Consider the following 21,209-nt stretch of genomic DNA (forward strand, 5'->3'; position numbering starts at 1 on the left):
CTTTATTTTGTAAGGGAACTCAGTCTTCCTTTGGAAAACCATTCCCCATGGAGGGAACTTTGTCATCATTGCCTGGAACTGAGGCTCTTAAGGTATTTTTCATGAGGAACTAGGTAGTGTTCAAAGATCAACATTGTTTCTATCTCTATTCTTCCTCTTACAAGGTTGGTTATATGACTGAGCATCCTGAGTTCTCTTTAGTGGTCCCCAGGAGAGACAAGAGAACAGCTGCTCCTGCTGACCCTGAAAGCTTGGCTAAGGGGGCTTGGGCCAGGCCTAATTTAGCTGTTCTTGGAACCCCCTTGCCCCAGAAAATATACACCCAGAGAAAGAACCCTCTTTGGCAGTTCTGCTAAGTATGGACGCCCCCATCAATGACAGAAGATGATCATGTGGAAAGACTTAACCTTGATCATGGGGCTCCTTCCTTGGATCCTAAAGATCCATATTCTCTCATGTCAAGATGGGAGCCACTGATGTCATGCTAAGTATAATGTAGACATTGCAAAGTGGGGAGGGGACAGAAGAAAAGGACATTGGCAACCGGTTTCTGCTCTGCTCTCTGCAAGGCATTACAGAGGAGAGATGGATTATAGCATCCTCGCTTGCAAATGGATGCCTTTCCAGGTAGCCTCCAGCCTTACTCCTAGGATATAGGGTCTTACAATTTAAGGAGTGGGGATAGGGGAAATCATACCTCGTATGTGCCTGAGATCTGAAAGTCCTATTGCCTGGGACTAAACACAGAGATCTAGGTCTGTGACTTGAATATATAGCTCAGCTCAGTTTACTTTACACCTCCGTCTATAACATCTAGAGGCTTCGTGGAAAGGTCTCTGGAACTTCTAGAAGAAATCTGTTTATGTGATGTCACCTATGCCTGGGAGCCGAAGACAGCTGGAGTATTCCTCACTCCTCAGCAAGTCATGAAGGACCAAAGGAGAAGAAAGGGATATGTTGGCTTAGTCACAAACCTTTCCCTGTCTAACGGGACTTTCCTGACGATTCAGAGCTCGTTTTTGCATCCTTCCTCTCAAGATGCATCTGTCCTCCTGTCTGGGTGGCACAAAGCAGTCTGCTCTAATGATCCAGAATCTTCTTCATGTATCTCAGGGCTCCTGGATCTTTAGACAGAGAATAGTTGGAGTGAGGAGGCAAAATGAGGAGTGGCAAGGTAGAGCTGGAACGTTCTTGAATAACTGTGCCATGTGATGTGTTTTCTTTGTGTTCATCTTTCCTTTTTTCTCCTGCCTCCTTTCTCCCCAGCCTCTCTCACAAGAACAACTGGGGCAGTGCTTCTCCCGCTGAGGCTCTCGTTACCCGCTAGGGGACATTTGGCCATGAATGGAGAAGTTCTCCATTGTCACAGCTGGGTGGGGGTGGGGAGGAGGCAGGTAGTACTAGCAGCCTCTAATGGATAACAGTCAGGGATGCTGTTATACACCCTGCAGTGCACAGAACAGCACCCCCCCACCCCGCCCAACAAGCCGTTCTCATGCCCAAATATCACGAAGTACCGAGACTGAAAAACCATCAGATGGAGTAGAATTTCCTTTAAGAGCTGGTCCCTTTCCCAGCAGCATCCTACAACCTCAGCCCTTGTAGACAAGGTGTCTGCTCAAAGCAGGCCTGACCTGGATTCTGCTTGCCCCATGTCTCTGGGGTTCAGAAGACGTAGAAATTGCCCTTATTCTGACTGAAGACAGAGCCAGGGGCAGGCTGCCTGCTTGCTTCAGGACCCAGGGTGCATGAGGCAAAAGTCATGGCCCTCTGTGAGCCATTCAGTTTGGTACAAAGAGCTCTCCGCTCCTCAGCCACCCAAAGGGAAGGGAACTCAAAACCCAGTGTGTCCCTTATGGGAAAGGAGGAGATAGTGGCCTCACTCTGCCTCATGATGTCCCAGTTTCCATGTCATCATCTCCATTTGCATGCACAACAACCTGTCTTCATCTTGTATTGCAAAAATTCTAGACTTTCCAACAATCTTGGGGGAAAGCTCACTTTTCTTTGTTGGAGACCTTACTTTAAGATACAAATGTTATGGTATGAAATCCTTGACAATCTTAGGACGACACAGGAAAGGCAATTCAACATAGACTTAAAATTCCCTTAGTTTTGTGTTTTCTTATCATTATGAAATAAGATTTTGTTCAGCTATTACAATTATATTTCTGTGATGTCTTTGAGTGGAAAGAATTTCTAGGGAAATGCACAGATGAGTATGATGAAATGGGCTTGGGTGTTTATTCTCATTCTATGAGAATTATGGAATTAACAGTCCACACCACCACCACCACATCAGAGCACGTACCATTAGCTACAACAGACTCGTCTTAGCACAATTCAGGCATTGCCTGAGTCAAAACGAAAAGAAATGTTTTCTCCATCAGGATAAAAGTAAGATTTCCACAGGCCTAATGAAGAATGACCACATTCACATGGTGCGAAGGAAGGCAATAATTTCTCAGTTCTAAAGAACCTCTTCAAAGGAGTCCCAGCAAAAGCAGAATCAGTTGGCAGTTCTGTTTAGTTGGGATATGAAGGGGTGGCATGTGTCCTGTGGTTTGGCCCGATGCTCCCTTCTCTTGACCCTCCTAGCCTGAGGATTCAGTCTGAGTTGAGGATTCAGTTCAAAGAATAACCAATAAATATGGCCTTTCCCTGTGTCCAAGGAGGAGTCTAGGTCAATGGAAATAAAGAATGGTGCTTGCATGTGAAATGATGTTGATAGGGACTAGAAAAGGTCACTGTGTGTTGCTGTTACTTCCTTTAGGTGGCGCTATATCTAACATGTATGCCATGCTGATTGCACGCTTTAAGATGTTCCCAGAAGTCAAGGAGAAAGGAATGGCTGCTGTTCCCAGGCTCATTGCCTTCACATCAGAGCACGTACGTTGTTTCTGTTCTTTCCAAGGTTGAGGTTATAGTCTGTAAAGCCCAAGTGGAAAGAGTCATATTTGGAAATGCTTTATCCCCAGTGAGTAGATACTTCTTGGGAGAGAATGAGGGGAGAGCACAGTTGAGTGGCACAATGGGGTGAACCCCTTTCTCTTTGAAATGTAGGAAAACCCTCAAAGAGAAAGCAGGATGTTTTACTCCTAGTTTCTACACATCATTTTTCTGTAATAATGTTGTGGGGGGTAGGGGAAGGAAGAGAGGAGAGGCCAAAGTGACTATGAACTCGTTTGGACGACTGATGCCATGACTACATAACTCAAACCTCCGGAGTGTCCCACTGATAACAATCTTTCTGTATGAAAATTCTGACCAAATATTCTACCCTAACAGTGCCTTGCACCATTTAATGCTTATCTTTGGCGGACTTAACCAGAGGATTCACCACTCTGGAGAAATGGCCTAGCGGTCCTATCTGTCATATCTGATCTTCGGGTCAGTTCTGTCTCAGCCCATTACAGCCTCCTGCGTCCTGCTAGGCTTCTGGCCAGGCGGGATGCTGAGAGCCGGGTCTTCCTCGCTGAGCGCCACAGCATAGTACTTCATATTCTTCCCATGGCTTTCAAAGAGTTAAAGCCATTCTCCCTACCTCCGAGGACACATTGAATAAAGTGGCCCACCCTGTTCCCAAGCTAGATGGCTTCCCTCTGCTAGGCCTCCAGCTTTCCTTCCTGTGCAGAGATAAAACCACACACAAGGGGCGCCTGGGTGGCTCAGTGGGTTAAGCCTCTGCCTTCGGCTCAGGTCATGATCTCAGGGTCCTGGGATCGAGCCCCATATCGGGCTGTCTGCTCGGCGGGGAGTCTGCTTCCTCCTCTCTCTCTGCCTGCCTCTCTGCCTACTTGTGATCTCTCTCTGTCAAATAAATAAATAAAATATTAAAAAAAAACACACACACAAGCTCAAAGCTACACTTTGTAGCTGTTTGAGCAACATCTTGGCTCCAAATTCTCCCACCACACAGCCCTGCAGTAAACCAGAGGCTGTTCTTGCTAGACGTTAGTAAGCATTACCTAAGATTTTTCCTTCACAACCTCTGCCTCAGAGTAGCCTCAGGTCTGGAAAAGAGTTGCCTCAGAGAAGATCAAAAAGACCTCTGATTGTGGGGGAAATAGGAGATGGGGAGGGTATAGGGGTCTATAGGGAAATGAGAGATTCCTGTAAAGAGACATCAGTGGGGAGAGGCGGGGAGTTATAGTGGGAGTCAAGGCACATCTCCATGGAACTTTAATTTTTCTGCTTTAAGTGCTGTGTGTGTGTGTGTGTGTGTGTGTGGAAGCAAATGGCAAGTACAAATGAGAAACCAGTGAATACAATTCAGAACCATAGCAGTAGCCATAGAATCAAAGAAACTAGTGATTTATGTTAACAAATTTTCTTCAGCATCCTGTTTTTAGTCATGTTTTTATCATTTTCTTGTTTTGTTCCTTTGTCCTTCCTCACCTTACAAAGGTCAAATTTAGCAGAGACGTTCACAGCCTGAAATTACCTGCCTTTGCTTTCCTATTTGCTACTTTCCTATTGCTTTCCTATTGCTACTTTAAAAATTACCGCAAACATATAGTTCTGGAAGTCAGAAATCTATAATGGGTCAGGCAATGCTCTGTTCCTTTGGAGACAGTAGGGGAGAACCCATGTCCTTGTTTTTTTACCTTCTAGAGGCTACCTGCCTGGCTTGGTTCATAGCCCCTTCTTCTAATTCAAAACCAGTAGCTGAACATCTTCAAATCTCTCTCTCCCGGACCTCTGCTTCTGTCACCACATCTTCTCTGGTTCTCTCTTCCCTACCCCTATCACAAAGATCCTTTGTGATGACATTGGGTCCACCCACATAACCTAGGACAATCTCCCAACCCAAGACCCTTAGCTTAATCACATCTTCAAAGTAACTTTTGCCACGTAAGGTAACATATTCTTAGGTTTCAAGGATTAGGATGTGAACATCTTTGCGGGAAGAGCATTATTCAACCTATTAAGCCAGTACCTCACCATGAGACAATTTTCATTTTTCAGCTTCTCGGGAGAGAAAACCATGATATATTTTTTCCAGTTACTATTTCCCTATACTATTGTACCTCTAAATAGTTAAATGTTACTCTATTCTCAGTCTCAAAAAGCTCAGATGATCTTATACTGAGCATCTTCTTTTGGCTTCCCTGCTGTTTGCACAACCTGAAATGAGTTTGGTCAACCAGAAAGCTGCCCTGTGCTCTCTAGTTTCGTGTGAATTTCTTGGCTCAAGCTTCATGGAAATTGACTTAAACTTCCTCACAAAGCCCAGGTCATGTGGTTTGAGAAAAATTCTATGCTATGCCTCCATTTCTTGCTACAGCAAACTAAGAGGCTAATTCTTGACTTCTAAGTGGAGGAAAGGTGATTCAGGTATACAACAGCCATTCCATTCTTCCTCCTCCTTCTTGTACCTTTATCCATGCACATAATTATGAAAGAACATTTGAATTATGAACCTTTCCTAAAATACCAATTGGTTCTAACTCTATACCTATTTTTTAAAGATTTTATTTATTTGACTGAGAGAGAGAGAGAGAGATCACAAGCAGGCAGAGAGGCAGGCAGATGGAGAGGGGGAAGCAGGCTCCCCACAGAGCAGAGAGCCCAATGTGGAGCTCAATCCCAGGACCCTGAGATCATGACCTGAGCTGAAGGCAGAGGTTTAACCCACTGAGCCACCCAGGTACACCTCTATACCTATTTTTTGACAGATGAACTCTTTTTCTAATTTATGATATCTAATTTGTGATATCTAATTTATGATACCTGATATCCTACAACTATTTGACTGTTTCCACCACATTTCCAATATACATTAGCTCATTTGATTCTCACGACATTCTTGTAGGACAGGCAGAGCAGAGATTATTATTAGCATTTTTGAATAAAGAGGCCGTAGTTAGAGCTGGGATTAAATAGGTTTCCTGACTCCCAGGCCAGTGAGGTCCCTGCCCCAACTACCTATGTAGAAATCAAATCAAAAGATTGAGCAACAACATCTTGTATGCCACAGTCCATCAGTTAACTTGGCATTTTATACCTTCCCAAGTAAAATTTCCACCAAGATCTTTTCTGGTAATGTGACTTTGTTGCTAAATTATTACTCTCCTCACTAAAAATAAAACAAACAAAAACACTTATCTCACGGGGCTGGACTGGAGGGGACATTTAGAGCTCATTTAAAGCACTGCTGTGTCTCATTGACCACTTGATCCAAACCATTCTGGACAGATGAACCCTTGAAGTAGCCTTGCCCATGAAGATTTGGGTTAAGAGGTAACATGATCTCTATATCTAGGTCCTTCTGGGTTCTAGACCTCAGGGCCATTCCATTCCTATTCCATTCATCACTTAGTGTAATTCCTTCCAGCTTCAGGCCTGCCATACATTCCCTTAGTCTTTCCAAGTTTAACAATTACCTTGACTCCACCAGCCCCAGAAATAGATCTCCACAAGCTGAAAAAGATTATCAATTCATGTAATGCCTTTTCTCCAGGCCAGACAATTTCCATCTTTGCGTGGAGGTTTCATTCCTGAGTCCCTTGACCTGCAGGGAGAAACAGTAGTGGGAAAGCTGCTTTGGGATCCAGTGGAGAGAGGGAAGACCAAAGGCTATGGCAGAAGCTGCTTCAAGTATTGTCTCTCTCAAAGCTCTTTGAGAGTTTCCAAGGCCCAAGACTTTTGAGAATCAAATGAGATTATTTTTTAAAACAACTCACCTCAGCTCCTGGGATGTAGGAAACACTACATAAATATTAGGTAAAAAATTTTAAAACCCCACAACCTTACTTATAGATGAGGAACCCAAATCCAAGAGGTGGGAGATGCTTTGCCCAGGGTTTTTTGTTTTTTTTTTTTAAGATTTTATTTATTTATTTGACAGACAGAGATCATAAGTAGGCAGAGAGGCAGGCAGAGAGAGAGGAGGAAGCAGGCTCCCCACTGAGCAGAGAGCCCGATGCGGGGCTCGATCCCAGGACCCTGGGATCATGACCTGAGCCAAAGGCAGAGGCTTTAACCCACTGAGCCACCCAGGCGCCCCTTTGCCCAGGGTTTTTAGCCAGTCAGTGGCAGAGTCAGACCTTGAGCCTCAGTTTCCTGACAATCCCAACACTGTTCTTTCAACTACTGGGTTGGGTGACCTCTACACCACTCTAGCTGGCTGCTCTAAATTCACTTGTAGCATCCTTGCTAAAACCTTATTTTCCACATGTTGGTTATTCTAGTTCTAATTTAATTTCCTGATCTATTGATCCAGGTCAAGTTACTGTCCTTTCTTCTAGTCTGAGCACTGAGTTTAAAACTCGACATGTGTATAGAGCCATAGGGATGGAAATGACATTGAGAAACATCACACACTGAGGAAGGGAAGGGTCATCTTTTGTTTACTAAATGGCCCTCACTGTCTCTGTTGCACCCCAAAAGCTACCCATCCCTTTTCTGGACACCAACTCAGACAAGAAGTTTCTCTTTGTTGATAAGGAGGTCGAGCTATTACATTTTTCTGTTTGTTCAAATCCAACTGTTTTCTAGAAATTCTGAATAGGACTAAATTAAACAAATAGTATTGCTATGAAGAACATTAGAAGAAGTAAATATCATCACTGAGTTGAAACAAGAGATAGCATTTAAGCTCTGAGTAAAGAGTTTTAAGACTATTTTCCTCCCCAATATGGAATCACAAAAAATCAGAATTGGAAAGAATTTTAAAGATTGTCTGATTCCATACTCGTTCTTTGCTGGAATCTCATCCTTGTCACCAAATCTTCAGTAATAGAGGATCTTGGCAAAAATTACTCTGATGAGTTTACTGTCCCTTCTTGAAACTAGGTTTAGAGGGAAGTTAAGACTCTGGCTGAATAATTCACATCTCTGCTTGAATCCTTTGAAAGCCCCAACAAGCTTCATTACAAATTCCTCTTATTTCTTTGTGTGCAACAAGCTCTCCCAGAAATAGTCTCAGTGAAACAGCGTATTTGCATCTAGGAAAAATGTTCTTCATAATCAGAATAGGTAGTGGGATCTTTTAGGCAAATCAACACAACTCACTCCACTCTTCACAGCCAGTCACCGACGTTCTGCTGAGACCCCTCATGGCCTCAGCCCACTTACACAAGGAGATGATTGTAATAATTGTTTAGAAAGATGGTTTTCATATCACAACACTACGTGAGAGGGCTCCATTCCAAAAACAGATGTTTTTTATGTTTAAAAAAAAAAAAACGAACTTACAGTGACCCAGGCAGCTTGGAAAGACAGCTCCCATGTAATGCTCTCCATTAGACAGAAGTTTAGTCTGACAGAACTTCAGTAAGTGAAATTGTGAGCTAAATGCAGGTTACCCTCAGCCTCTGCATTCCCACCTCCTGTTCATTTCAGGGCCCTCATCCCCCCTGTGTTATTTTCTCCTTCTATTCAATCCCATCAAGACCTACTCTCAGGAAAGAGCCTGAGAGTCCTGTAAGTGATGGGTAAAACCTAGGTGTGGCCTTTTGTGGGGGTGTTTCCATTGCAGTAGGAGACAAAGGCAGGAGGCAGGAAGGCACAGTGTGGCCATGGGGCAGTGGGTATGTTCTTTAGACATCCTCTGTTCGCTCAGTGGGCTCTGTGCCAGGCATTGCCTCAGGCAATGGGCAGACAACAGTGAACAGGAGAGACCCAGTGCCTGCTCTCAAGAGGCACATATTGTACAGTGAGGGAAGGAAATAATGGGGGTCTGGAGGGGACAGTCACTCTTCTCAGTGCCCCTGAGATGACACTGAGTCATCACTATATAACTGAATTCATGCCCAGTGCTGACGTCCACATTTGTCACCAGATGTCATCCTTGGATCTCTCCTCATGTCAAGTTGAGTTAATCTTGGTACACACCATTCTTTTAGGACTTACTTAGGGCACAAATTCACAATGGGTGACTTTACACTGTACAACTGTGAGTAATCAGTAGCAGCCTCCCAGAAACGCCTTGTGCCAGATCCATATCACGTCAGTATCACACAGAGTCTCTGAGAACATGGTTTGGGGATCCCCTATCCTCCAGATCATTATAATTAGAAATCAATGAAGTGGTCTCACAGAGTACCAGCTTCTTTGTAAATCAGATGCTTTAGAAAGCAGAACGCTCTTTTAAGGCCACTTGATGAATAAAAGTAAGGACAAGTACTACGAGTCTGTCTAAGGCAGAAAAAGCTATCATTTTCCTCGAATCCCAGGATGTATAGAGAACAAATCAATGAATGTGTGGGGGAAGTGTGGAGAAGAGGAAGACTGTTAGTCCCAATGTCGCTGAGTGGGGCGGGGTGTCCAAAGCATGTGGAGGGATCAAAGAAGCAGATTTCAGCTCATTCATTGGTGGGCTTTAGGACCTATTTGTTGGGGGTCCTGATGTGTAAGCCCCCACCCCATTCATCTCTGTTCTATAGCTCTACACACACCTCATTCACTCCATTCACAAAGGCGTTCAAGTCCAAAAATCAATAGGCCTTAGGGCTAGAAGATAGAGCTTTTGGCAGAATGTCAGAAGAATAAAGAGCTGAGATTTCCAACTTAGTATGCCCTTTTTCTTTCTTTTTTTGAACTTATGAGTTGCTTCTTCCCCAAAGCAGCTGCTCTGGCTAGAAGGGCCTATAGCTGCTTCCTACTTGGGAAGGACCCTATCTTGGGCCTTTTGGGGTGGGTGCCAAGAAGATCTCTGGACTTGCTTTTACAGTGGGCTTCAGATGAGAGGTGTTAGGGTCTATTTAGCCCACGATTGGCTCTAATTACTATAGCCACACCTCAATATTGGGATTTATGGCCAGAGATTGATGGCAATAAGGAGTGGACATTTTTCTGGACTTGTTCTCTAAGCATATGGTCAAATTCAATCAATATTTGCTAATAATAAATATTTGCTAAACCAACCACCAAAGTCCTTGCCCTCATGCAACCTATGTTCTAGTAGGGGACAGATAGTAAGCAAATATTTACTCTAACGTCACATGCTGACAAGAGAATAGGGCAGAAGAGGACTATTTGACAAGATGGTCATAAAAGGTCTCTGTGGAGAGGATATATAGTCACAGGGACCTACATCAAATGAGAGAGGGAACCACATAAATATCTGAGGGAAGGGGGCGCCTGGGTGGCTCAGTGGGTTGAGCCTCTGCCTTCAGCTCAGGTCATGATCCCAGGGTCCTGGGATGGAGCCCCGCATCGGGCTCTCTGCTCAGCAGGGAGCCTGCTTCCTCCTCTCTCTCTGCCTGCCTCTCTGCCTACTTGTGACCTCTGTCAAATAAATAAATAAAATCTTAAAAAAATATATATATATATATATACACACACATACATATCTCTGAGGAAAGGATTTTCCGAGAAATGGAAAATACAAATACAAAGACTGAGAGAAACAAATTTAGCGAGCTCACCGAAGACTGGGGAGTCCAGTTCCAGCAGGTAGAGAGAGCAAAAGGAGGGGAGGCGGGAGACGAGATAGAGGAGGTAGCCAGAGACTGAGGGCTGTTTTAATAACCTTTGTGTCTCCGGGCTTAGCAGAGGCTTTCCCTGAAGCCCTGTGGTCCACCAGGCAGTTGAATCTGTGTCTCAGTTAAGTATCTGGATGTGACCAACAATGGCTTGAAATAGTTACTGTGGCTTTCCAAACTGCTTATCTAAATTGCAATAGAGGGAGAGAAACCAGCATGTCAAGAGACTGAGTGGTTTGTCTCAGAGCTTTCCACCGCTCCCCTCATTCTCTCACCATCCCTAAAGACAGGACAGATTTATTGTCCCCATTACAGAAGCAAGCAGCAGATGCGCACCCCAGTCACAGGGCTGGATGGAATGACGGAGCTCATGCCCCGGCCTCAGCCTATGGGCTCTACTCTCACGCTTTCTTACTCTGGATAATCTCATCCTCCTCAAGCCCAGAAAGCCTGCTTACTTTTTAATTACAATTATTTTATAACTATAATACCCCATGGTCATTTGCACATCTTTCAAATGTCCGCTGAATCATGTAACCTGTATCTAGATTACTTATGATATTGTTTAAAAGATCAAGAAATTAATCTTCCATCAACCTCAAAGTTTTTCTTTAGTAAAAAATAAAAATCAGATGGGTTTGAACATCTGTTACCCAAATAAAAATACGAGTTAGTTCTAAATAAGCACTGGGTTCTATCAATCAAGTCTATTATTTTTCCAAAATCAGGGTGGAGGAGATGTGGGGGATATTCATTAACTCATTCCCCAGCCATTTTTTAAAGATTTTATTTATTTATTTGAAGAGAGAGAGAGAGAGAGCACAAGCAGGGGGGAAGTGGGAGAGGGAGAAGGAGACTCCCAGCTGTGCAGAGAGCCCAATGTGGGGCTCAATCCCAGGACCCTGGGATCATGACCTGAGCTGAAGGCAGACGCTTAACCGACTGAGCTACCCAGGCGCACCCCCGCACCCCCAGCCATTCTAGTGATGAATGACTGATCATTACCAGGGCCTTGATGATTTGGGGACACATCTGACTCCCTGTGGCTTTCAATGTTTGTTCATAGCTTTACCTTCTGAAGCCACCCTGAGCCATCAATCCCTTTTCCCTCATCTTGACACCACATGTCCCTGTTGCCCACTGCTCATGAGCAGGCATCCTCTGAGCTCTCTCCAGATGCTGGTTTCTGGGCTCTTTGGCTTCCAGGCTGCTGCTCTGCTGTGGTTCATCAACAAGTAGTTCCATTAAACGTAGTGCCAAGGATTAGGGACGCCTGGGTGGCTCAGTTGGTTAAGCGGCTGCCTTCGGCTCGGGTCATGATCCCCGCGTCCTGGGATCGAGTCCCACATCGGGCTCCTTGCTCCACGGGGAGCCTGCTTCTCCCTCTGCCACTCTGTCTGCCTGTGCTCGCTGTCTCTCTCTCTCTCTCTCTGACAAATAAATAAATAAAATCTTTAAAAAAAAAAAAAAAAAAAAAAAAAAAACGTAGTGCCAAGGATTAAAAATGATTTCCCTTGTGCTGTCTCACCAGGACGGAGACGTGCTATTGAAGCTGTTTTCACTGTTTCTTCCTCATTAGGTAGTTTGTTTGTTTTTTTTCCCCCCTCTCTGGCTCCTTGCTTGCCATGGTCCTTGCTATTTGTGGATAACATCTAGTGATTTCCCTGTTCCCTTTCCCAAAAATGTAAACAGGCTCAGTGTTCGGTCCCTGATGGTCTATTTTCATGCCTCTTATCACCTTCATTCCCCATCTCGAAGCTTTCTCTTCGGGCCTGTGTTTTTCTTTAAGTGTGTGACGTTTGCTACAGTGATCAATTATCCTAGGTAATTGCTCATTTGAGCATCCCTATTCTTTCTCATTAAAGACCAGACAAGACTACTGCCTCTCATTGACCAGGTGCACCAGATCTCTTAGTTGGCCTCAATTTGCCGTTTGGAGGTTTAGGACTGAAATAGAGACAGAAGTAAAAGCAAGGAATCACTGAAGTAGTAATTAGTTAAGGTTTATTGTGCACACACCAAAAAAAGGCAGTTTGCAAACTGGGAGCCCTGAAACCAAAACATGAGCTTGAGACTCAGAGAATTTTGTTATAAAGCAGCTTAGGGAGCTCAGAGGGAGGCACAGTTAATTCTTCACAGGGATTGGTAACAACATTAGAATTTTCTTCAATGAAAGTGAATTGGTTAGTGGTTACCTCCTATCAATTTGGGGGAAGAATTTAAGTTTCAGTTATGATGTTCAGAGGCATAAGCGTGATGTGACCCAGGTCGTTAGCCTCATTTGTCATGCAAAATAAGCTAAATTAAGCTTTGCTTGTATGACTAAACTGGCTTTTGTCTGGCTTAGGAAATGTTCAAGTCTGGTCTCTGTGCGCGTTTGATTTGAGCAGTGCTTTCAAGCTCATTCACTGAGAGGCCTTGTGCTTGCTCAGTGGACAGCTGGCTCCTCTGTTCTGTGCCCTCCCTGCAGTGACACACTGATGTCCCCCCCCCCAACCCCCGCCAGCTCATTCTTCTGGGGGCCTCCCAGGGATCTGCTAACCATGCAAGAGGGAGCACTTCTGTTTGTTGTTGTTGTTGTTGTTATCATTCACTGTTACAAACTCAGTTAAGCTTTCTCTCCTAGTTTCCAGGTATCGCAGGAAGGATCGTCTACTTTGTCTTTCTGAGTTTGTAAAATGAGCTAATGGCCCCTTCTCACCACGTCTCAGCTACACTGGGCCCTTTAAACTCCTCTAGGCGGTGCCTCGTGTCTTGGTTCACGTTATTGGCCACTGTTAGAAATGTGATTTCTTCTTGCTTATCAGACACATCCCCTAAAAATACACATGTTAACAGTGACTGTGCTGCGTATTTAAGAATTCAGATGAGTCAAAAGTGGGCATTCAGGGAGAGGACACTCTGGACCGATAACTTAAAATTCCAGTCAGCAACCCTTTGGAGATGTAAATTGAGGAAGCAGCCCTCCTTTTGGACAGCTTAATGATCTGTAGTTAATAGTAAGAGGCTGCTGGGCAGATGCCATACAGCTGGGTTTACGTTAGCCTCTCTCAGCGCTCCAAATTACCCCATGATTACAGCCATTGAGATTCAGCATCCTACCCGGGATTCTGTACCCAAAAGCACAAAGATCTGGCGGTGGCTTGTCAGTGTGGCCTTTCTCTGCACACCGTCCTGCCCAAGCCAGGGACTGGTGTCTTCTCCCTGGTCCCCCTTCAGGCCGAGCCATGGCCTGCACTGGCATTAACTCCCCAACAAGTCTGGGATGAAGAGAGTGCTGGACTGAACTTCTCTTACTTGAGTGCCCCCAGTTTCACTAAACTTGACAGAGACTGAGTGTCATCTCCCGGTAGGAAAATAAAAGCCTGGAAACCATACAGTACTTAGTTCCTGGAGGCAGTTGGCTTGTTTTTATGTCTTATATGTAAAAGTGGCTTGGAATACCATGTGTTGGGATGGCAGGTCCATTTAAAAGTCCCAGGGTCTTGTTATCTTCATCCAGAAACTCAGGTGAGTTCAACAACCCCCACCACAAAACCACCCATTCAAAAATGGGCAAAGGACTCATAGAGACATTTCCTTTTTTTTTTTTAAGATTTTATTTATTTATTTGACAGACAGAGATCACAAGTAGGCGGAGAGGCAGACAGAGAGAGAGAGGAGGAAGCAGGCTCCCTGGGGAGCAGAGAGCCCGATGCGGGGCTTGAGCCCGGGACCCTGAGATCGTGACCGGAGCCGAAGGCAGAGGCTTAACCCACTGAGCCACCCAGGAGCCCCTCATAGAGACATTTCTTTAAAGATGATGTACAAAGGGCCAATGAGCCTTAAGAAGATACTCAATGTCGCTAATCATTAGGGAAATACAAATCGAAACCCTAATGAGGTATTGCCCCACCCCCATCTGAATGACTAGTATCAAAAAAATAAAAACTCTTGACAAGGTTGTGGAGAAATTAGAATCATTGAGCCCTGCTGGTGGGGACACAAAAAGGTGCAGCTGCTGTGGGAACTAGGATGGCAATTCGTCAAAAATAGAATGACCATATGATCCAGCAGTTCCATTTCTGAGGATACACCCAAAAGAATGGAAAGCAGGTCTCGAAGAGATGTTTGTACACCCTCGCTCATAGCGCCATTATCCCTCATGGCCAAAAGGTGGAAGCCACCCCAGTACCCACTGACGGTCGCATGGAAATGTGGGTATACCGGGCACCTGGGTGGCTCAGTGGGTTAAGCTGCTGCCTTCGGCTCAGGTCATGATCCCAGGGTCCTGGGATCGAGTCCCGCATCGGGCTCTCTGCTCAGCAGGGAGCCTGCTTTCCTCTCTCTCTCTCTCTCTGCCTGCCTCTCTGTCTACTTGTGGTCTCTCTCTGTCAAATAAATAAATAAAATCTTTAAAAAAAAAAAAAGAAATGTGGGTATACCTACAATGAATAGGATTCAGCCTTAAAAAAGGAAGGGAATTCTCACACATTCTACAACAGGAATGAACCTCAGAGCCACTGCGCTGAGCGAAATAAGCCAGTCACAAGACAACAAATCCTACACGGTTCCACATACATGAGGCACTTAATGTAGTCAAATTCATAGAAACAGGAAGTAGAACGGGGGTTGCCGGGGGGGCTGAGGGAAAGAGGCATGAAGAGTTACCGTTCAATGGGTACAGAATTTCCCTGTGACAAGATGAAACGAATGCCAGAGGTGGCCGGTGGTGAGGGCTGCACAGCCATGTAAATGTCCTTAAGGCCATGGAACTGTACACTTAAAAATGGTTAAGGTGGCAAATCCTATGTTATGTAGATTTTACCACAGTTTTTAAAAAAGCTCGGCGGAGAGATGCCATCTTCTCTCAGCAATCCAGGCTGTTGAGGGAGATTAGAAATAAAAGGAGGAAAAAGACCAGCTGAGGTCTTTTTTGAATTTATGGGCAACTAATTACAAATATATATATATTTTTTTAACAGAGTCATTTTTCTCTCAAGAAGGGAGCTGCAGCTCTGGGGATCGGAACCGACAGCGTGATTCTGATTAAATGCGATGAGAGGTGAGTACGCATCTGTAGCCTCATTGGTTGGCAGTTTGCGACTCCACACGTGTACCTCTTAGTCCAAACGCAGGCGTGGACTGTGGGGTGGGGGGCAAACCCGCCTCCCTCCCGGCTTGCTGTTCGCTTTTCTTTTTCATGTGGGCTCTTGCTTGGAGTCCTGGGGTGTCGTTCTTCAGTGCCGTGGAGCCTTCCATGGCCCTTGACTGAATTGGAACCTGTGTTAAATCAGTCACAATATCCTTCACCAAGAAGGTGTGGGGGGGATTTCGTCATCTGGGCCCTTAAGCAACAACCAGCAGTTTGAGCATCGATTTCTGGAAGTGTCGTCATTCCAGGTGCCGTGGATGGTGTGAGATGGATGGACCGATTACAGGAGTGGGGACAGTTTAGTGAGCAGGAAGTAAATGATGCCCCCAGAAACTCGTCCACTTTGTGCTGGAACCAAAGAGCTCTCCGAGGGAAAATCCCTGCCTTAATGGGTGCTCAAACCTCATAGGTAATCTGGAAATAGGTGTAGGATTAAAAAGCATTTCTAGCATATCCATGTAAATCTTCACTAGAACTGATAAAGAATTAATTTAATCTCTAAAGAGCTGAGTAAGCAATTTCACCAAATTAAAAGGAAGCTACTCAATTAGCCATCTATTTTTTATTTGTATTTATTAGGCAGATTTTATGTTTGCCCACCATGTCTTCAGGCTCCACAAAAGCATAAGGCATCATCCCGTTTCCCTGACAGTCTGTGATCTAAGGGAGCTGGGGTGCCGCCTAAAGGACACAGTTACAGGGTTGAATCCTGTGGCACAGAACACCTCTTGTGTAGATTGGTAGAGCTTGGAAGGCTCCGCGCAGCAAGCAAGACTTGTGTTTTCAAAGGGTTTTCAAAGTGAGGGATGAACTGAATGGATGGAGGGGAAGTATGGGCGCCATCACAGAGGGCTGAACCCCACAAGCAAAGCCCCAGAAGTAGGACTGAGCTTGTGGGATTCCAGCGAGGAAAGCGGTGTGACCAGGGGTGTCGAGGAGGAAGAGCCATGGCAAGCCTGGTGGGCCATGTGGGATTTTGAAAACTCGACAAAACACACGGTTAATGACGCATCTCTCTCCGGGAGGGAAAAGTACAAGGGATTGTCACTTTCTCGTCCACGCCTTTACATCTTGCCTGATCTGATTTGGTTGTTCGCAATGAACACGTGCCACGTTCACAATCAGAAAGAAAGAGGGATGGTTTATTTTTCCTTGTTGCGGTAGGAGGACGCTAAACTTAGCACTTGAGTTTGATGGATCAGTAATCAAGGTCACCTGAAAGCATTTTTTTTTTTTTATCCGAGAAGGGCATGATGGAAACTATCCGTCGGGAAGCAAGGCAAAGAGAGACCTGGGTCAGCGAGGCTGGCTGTGAGGCTTTAGCATTAAGGCGGATGGGAGATCAGAAGAACTGGAACAGGGCAGGCACATTTTGAAGAAGGAAATGCTTGTGGGGGGGGGGGTTTAAAATATTTTATTTATTTAATTGACAAAGAGAGACACAGTGAGAGAGGGAAGAGAAGCAGTGGGAGTGGGAGAGGGAGAGGCAGGCTTCCCACTGAGCAGGGAGCCTTATGTGGGACTCAGATCCCAGAACCCTGGGATCCTGACCTGAGCCATCCCTGAGCCAAAGGCAGACACTTAACCCCTGAGCCACCCAGGCACCCTGGAACTGGTTATTTTTAAAGACTTTTAAAGACTTTTAAAGATTTTTTAAGACCAGTACTCTCAGATACTTAAGAACTGAGATTCGAGAAGAAAACTGGCACGGCCGCAAAAATTGTTAACAGGGAATAAAGGTTTAGATGACTTTAATATTGTTCTTAATCTGTAGCCAACTCTTATAAGGAGTCTAGAGTTTGGGGAAGGATGGTCTAGACAGGCCCTGTTAGCAGACCTACTCCATCTTCTAATATAATATAGTCTGGTTAGCAGGTGTTCTTGACCTTGAAGCCCAGTGGGTGAGGGATGACCTGGGAGAACAGAGGGTACTCCTCACACGCCACTCCTCGAGGCATCGATATTGCTGCTTCTAATCCTGTGAGAATCAGGTTGTAAGGATGCAAGTGGCCTTGGGATGCACCCACCAAACCAGCCAGCCAGGCATTCCTGGGAACCAAAGGCCGGCCTGAGGGCTACTCATGGTCTGAGGGCAGAAGTGTGCTCCAAAGAGAAAGTGCAGGCCTGAAAGAAGGAAAGGCAAGAAGGAAAAGCAAAACAGTTGCAGGAACAGGGAGCGCAAGTGAGGCTGCAAGGAACAGATGCCAAAAGATGTCTGCTGTTCACCAGCAGCAGAGAAAGGAGCAGAAAGCAGAGCATACTGGGAAACCAGTGGGGTCTAAAATAAGTGGCTAGCCATGTCACCTGAAATTTTTAGGTCAAAGAATTTTATGTCAACAGTTTCAGAAGCCAGTAAAAACACTAAGACACAATGTTAAAACAATGACTGTTTTTTGTTTTTGTTTTTGTTTTTCGGAAAATACCTCACTTTCCCCTGCAAATCCTCCCCACCCCCCGCCCTACCCTGCCATATACATCCGTTGGGAGGGGACACAGGGAAGGGACTACCAGGCACCTAGGGCTATGGGGGCTTTTCCTCCTTCTGGTCATAAGCCTTGTGGGATGGGGAAGGGAGGAGAGAACAATACCAGAGGAAGAAGAAAGAGCAAAATGAATAAGAAATAAAAGAGGGGAGAAATGAGGCCCAGGAGGGAAAAAAATTGCAATGGAAGTACAAAGTGAAGCAAGGAGGAAGGAAGTACAGTTGAAAACATGGGGATCAGGGACACTAACCTCCCCACCCCTTGCAGTCAAAAATCCACATATAACCTTTGACTCCTCTGAAACTAAACTACTAAGAGCCTACTATCGACCAGAAGCCTTACTGATCACATAACCAGTCAATTAACACATAGTTTGTATGTTATATATATTACATACTATATTCTTACAATAAAGTAAGCTAGAGAAAAGAAAATATTATTAACAAAGTCATAAAGAAAATATATTTACTGTATTGTGTTGTATTTATCAAAAAATAGCCATGTGTTGGGGGGGCGGGGCTCCATCAGTGGTGCCGGTGACTTTTGATCTCAAGGCTGTGAGTTCGAGCGCCACAGTGGGGTTACTCAAAAATTTAAAAATTTTTAAAAAATAGTATCTGTGTGTAAACGGACCTGCACAGTTCAGACCTGGGGGGCAAGAAGCACATGAGAGGTTTTAAAGAGGAATAGTGATCATTTTTTACCATCTAAACAGCAATACATGCCTTTAAAAAAATACAAAATAACAGGGAAAAATTGTCATTCCACCATCCAAAGATAATCAGTAGCACCAGACAGGGTCTAAATCTCAAAACTCTTTTTCTAAGCATAGAGGTTTGGGGTTTTTTTCTTTTCCTATTTTAATTTACATATCTGTGATCATGTATCTTTTTCTAACTAGACATGATAAGTATTTTCCCACATTATTGCAAACACACTCTATTACAAAACCTATGAGAAAGCATGATAGTGCTTTGCAGGGCAGTTTCCAGAGCTGGACTCTTTGAGCCCCCCTCTCCCTTACTGTCTCAGCTCCAGTGCTAGCTTGGGTAAATCCCTCTCTGTGCCTTGTATTTTCTTATCTGAAAAAAGGAAAAAGTAAGGGCCCTGTTTCATAGGGTTGTTACAAAGATTAAATGTGTTCACAAGTGTAAAATACTAAAAATGATATGAAGTAGTAGAAAGCAAATACAAAATATTACTCCCCTCCTGTTCATTTCCCTGTTTCTGGTGTTGCTATTATAAATAATCCTTCTGTCCTTCATTGAACATGTGTACCCATGCTTCTCCATTTAGGATTATTTCTTAGTATGATTGCTAACTTAAATTATATGAGTATTCTTAAGGAAAGTGATACATCAGGCCATATTGGCTTTCAAAATGTTTCACCAATTTATTCTCCCAGCAGTATTGTATGAAAGCATGTTGGGGGAAAAATTAAAGCTGTATTGGTAGCTACATGTAGTCTTTAATTCTGTGTTGACAATTCACATCATCTCTCTAGAATGGGTTTAAGACTGAGAGTCTGGCCCAGTAGATTAAGTGAAATTGAAGTGCTTCGGGTCAGGGTCCAAGGAGCAGGCTTTGGATAGTCTTCTGTAGCCACCATTCCAGTCAGAATCAGTTAAAACATGCTTGGCAGCCATTTTGCTTTTATTAATCACATCCTTGTGAAAGTTAGATGTGTGGGTAAGAAAATCCCTTGAGGCCAACAAAGGGCATACCTGCCTTCTCATTTCTCCTAATGTAATTTGCAAAGTTCATCCAGGTTTTATAAACATAAACCTGGACCTGCTCTCAAAGACATTCATTTCTTTTTTTTTAAATTAACATATAATATATTATTAGCCCCAGGGGTACAGGTCTGTGAATCGCCAGGTTTACACTTCACAGCACTCACCATAGCACATACCTTCCCCAATGTCCATAACCCAACCACCCTCTCCCGACCCTCCTCCTCCCGGCAACCCTCAGTTTGTTTTGTGAGATTAAGAGTCTCTTATGGTTTGTCTCCCTCCCAATCCCATCTTGTTTCATTTATTCTTTTCCTACCCCCAAACTCCCCACGTTGCCTCTCAACTTCCTCATATCAGGGAGATCATATGGTCGTTGCCTTTCTCTGATTGACTTATTTCGCTAAGCATAATACCCTCTAGTTCCATCCGTGTCGTCACAAATGGCAAGATTTCATTTCTTTTGATGGCTGTATAGTATTCCATTATATATATATACCACATCATCTTTATCCATTCATCTATTGATGGACATGTAGGTTCTTCCCATAGTTTGACTATTGTGGACATTGCTGCTATAAACATTCGAGTGCACATGCCCCTTCGGATCACCACATTTGTATCTTTAGGGTAAATACCCAATAGTGCGATTGCTAGGTCATAGGGTAGCTCTATTTTCAAGTTTTTGAGGAACCTCCATGCTGTTTTCCAGAGTGCTTGCACCAGCTTGCATTCCCACCAACAGTGTAGGAGGGTTCTCCTTTCTCCGCATCCTCGCCAGCATCTGTCATTCCCTGACTTGTTAATTTTAGCCATTCTGACTGGTGTGAGGTGGTATCTCACTGTGGTTTTGATTTGTATTTCCCTGATGCCGAGTGATATGGAGCACTTTTTTATGTGTCTGTTGGCCATTTGGATGTCTTCTTTGCAGAAATGTCTGTTCATGTCCTCTGCCCATTTCTCGATTGGATTATTTGTTCTTTGGGTGTTGAGTTTGGTAAGTTCTTTATAGATTTTGGATACTAGCCCTTTATCTGATATGTTGTTTGCAAATATCTTCTCCCATTCTGTCAGTTGAAAGACATTCATTTCTTAGTAACTCTTTCTGACTCTCCCTATTAGTCTGTCAGTGGCTGGGGTGATAGGTTTTATCTTGTTCTACAGACAGTTGACTTAGTAGGAAGCTCACAATGAAGGGAAATTTCCTAGTGAAGAATGATAGTCTTCTAGTCCAATGCCACCTATGGAAGAAAATACTGCAAGGTACTATCTCTTAATTAGTCATTACAGGGGTTCAGTTTGATAACCCATTCAAAGTAAAACATGATACTCAGTTAAAGAAAGAGAAATGTATAATAAATCTTCATGTGTTTGGAAAAGGTTCTTTTATTTTTTTTTAAGATTTTATTTATTTATTTATCAGAGAGAG

At 44.1% G+C, this 21,209-nt stretch overlaps 1 protein-coding gene across 1 annotated transcript in view; it reads left to right on the forward strand.

Moving 5' to 3' along the window:
* GAD2 (glutamate decarboxylase 2) overlaps positions 1-21,209 on the forward strand; it is a gene marked incomplete at both ends in the record, with an annotated part of 72,428 nt that overhangs the window by 9,071 nt on the left and 42,148 nt on the right. Inside the window, 2 exons of the mRNA XM_080812135.1 lie at positions 2,774-2,889; positions 15,395-15,474. Of these exons, the coding sequence (XP_080668261.1) occupies positions 2,774-2,889; positions 15,395-15,474 (196 nt within the window). The remainder of the gene's footprint in view (positions 1-2,773; positions 2,890-15,394; positions 15,475-21,209) is intronic.

The sequence above is a fragment of the Martes martes genome (assembly GCF_963455335.1).
Source record: "Martes martes genome assembly, chromosome: 8".
NCBI lineage: Eukaryota > Metazoa > Chordata > Mammalia > Carnivora > Mustelidae > Martes > Martes martes.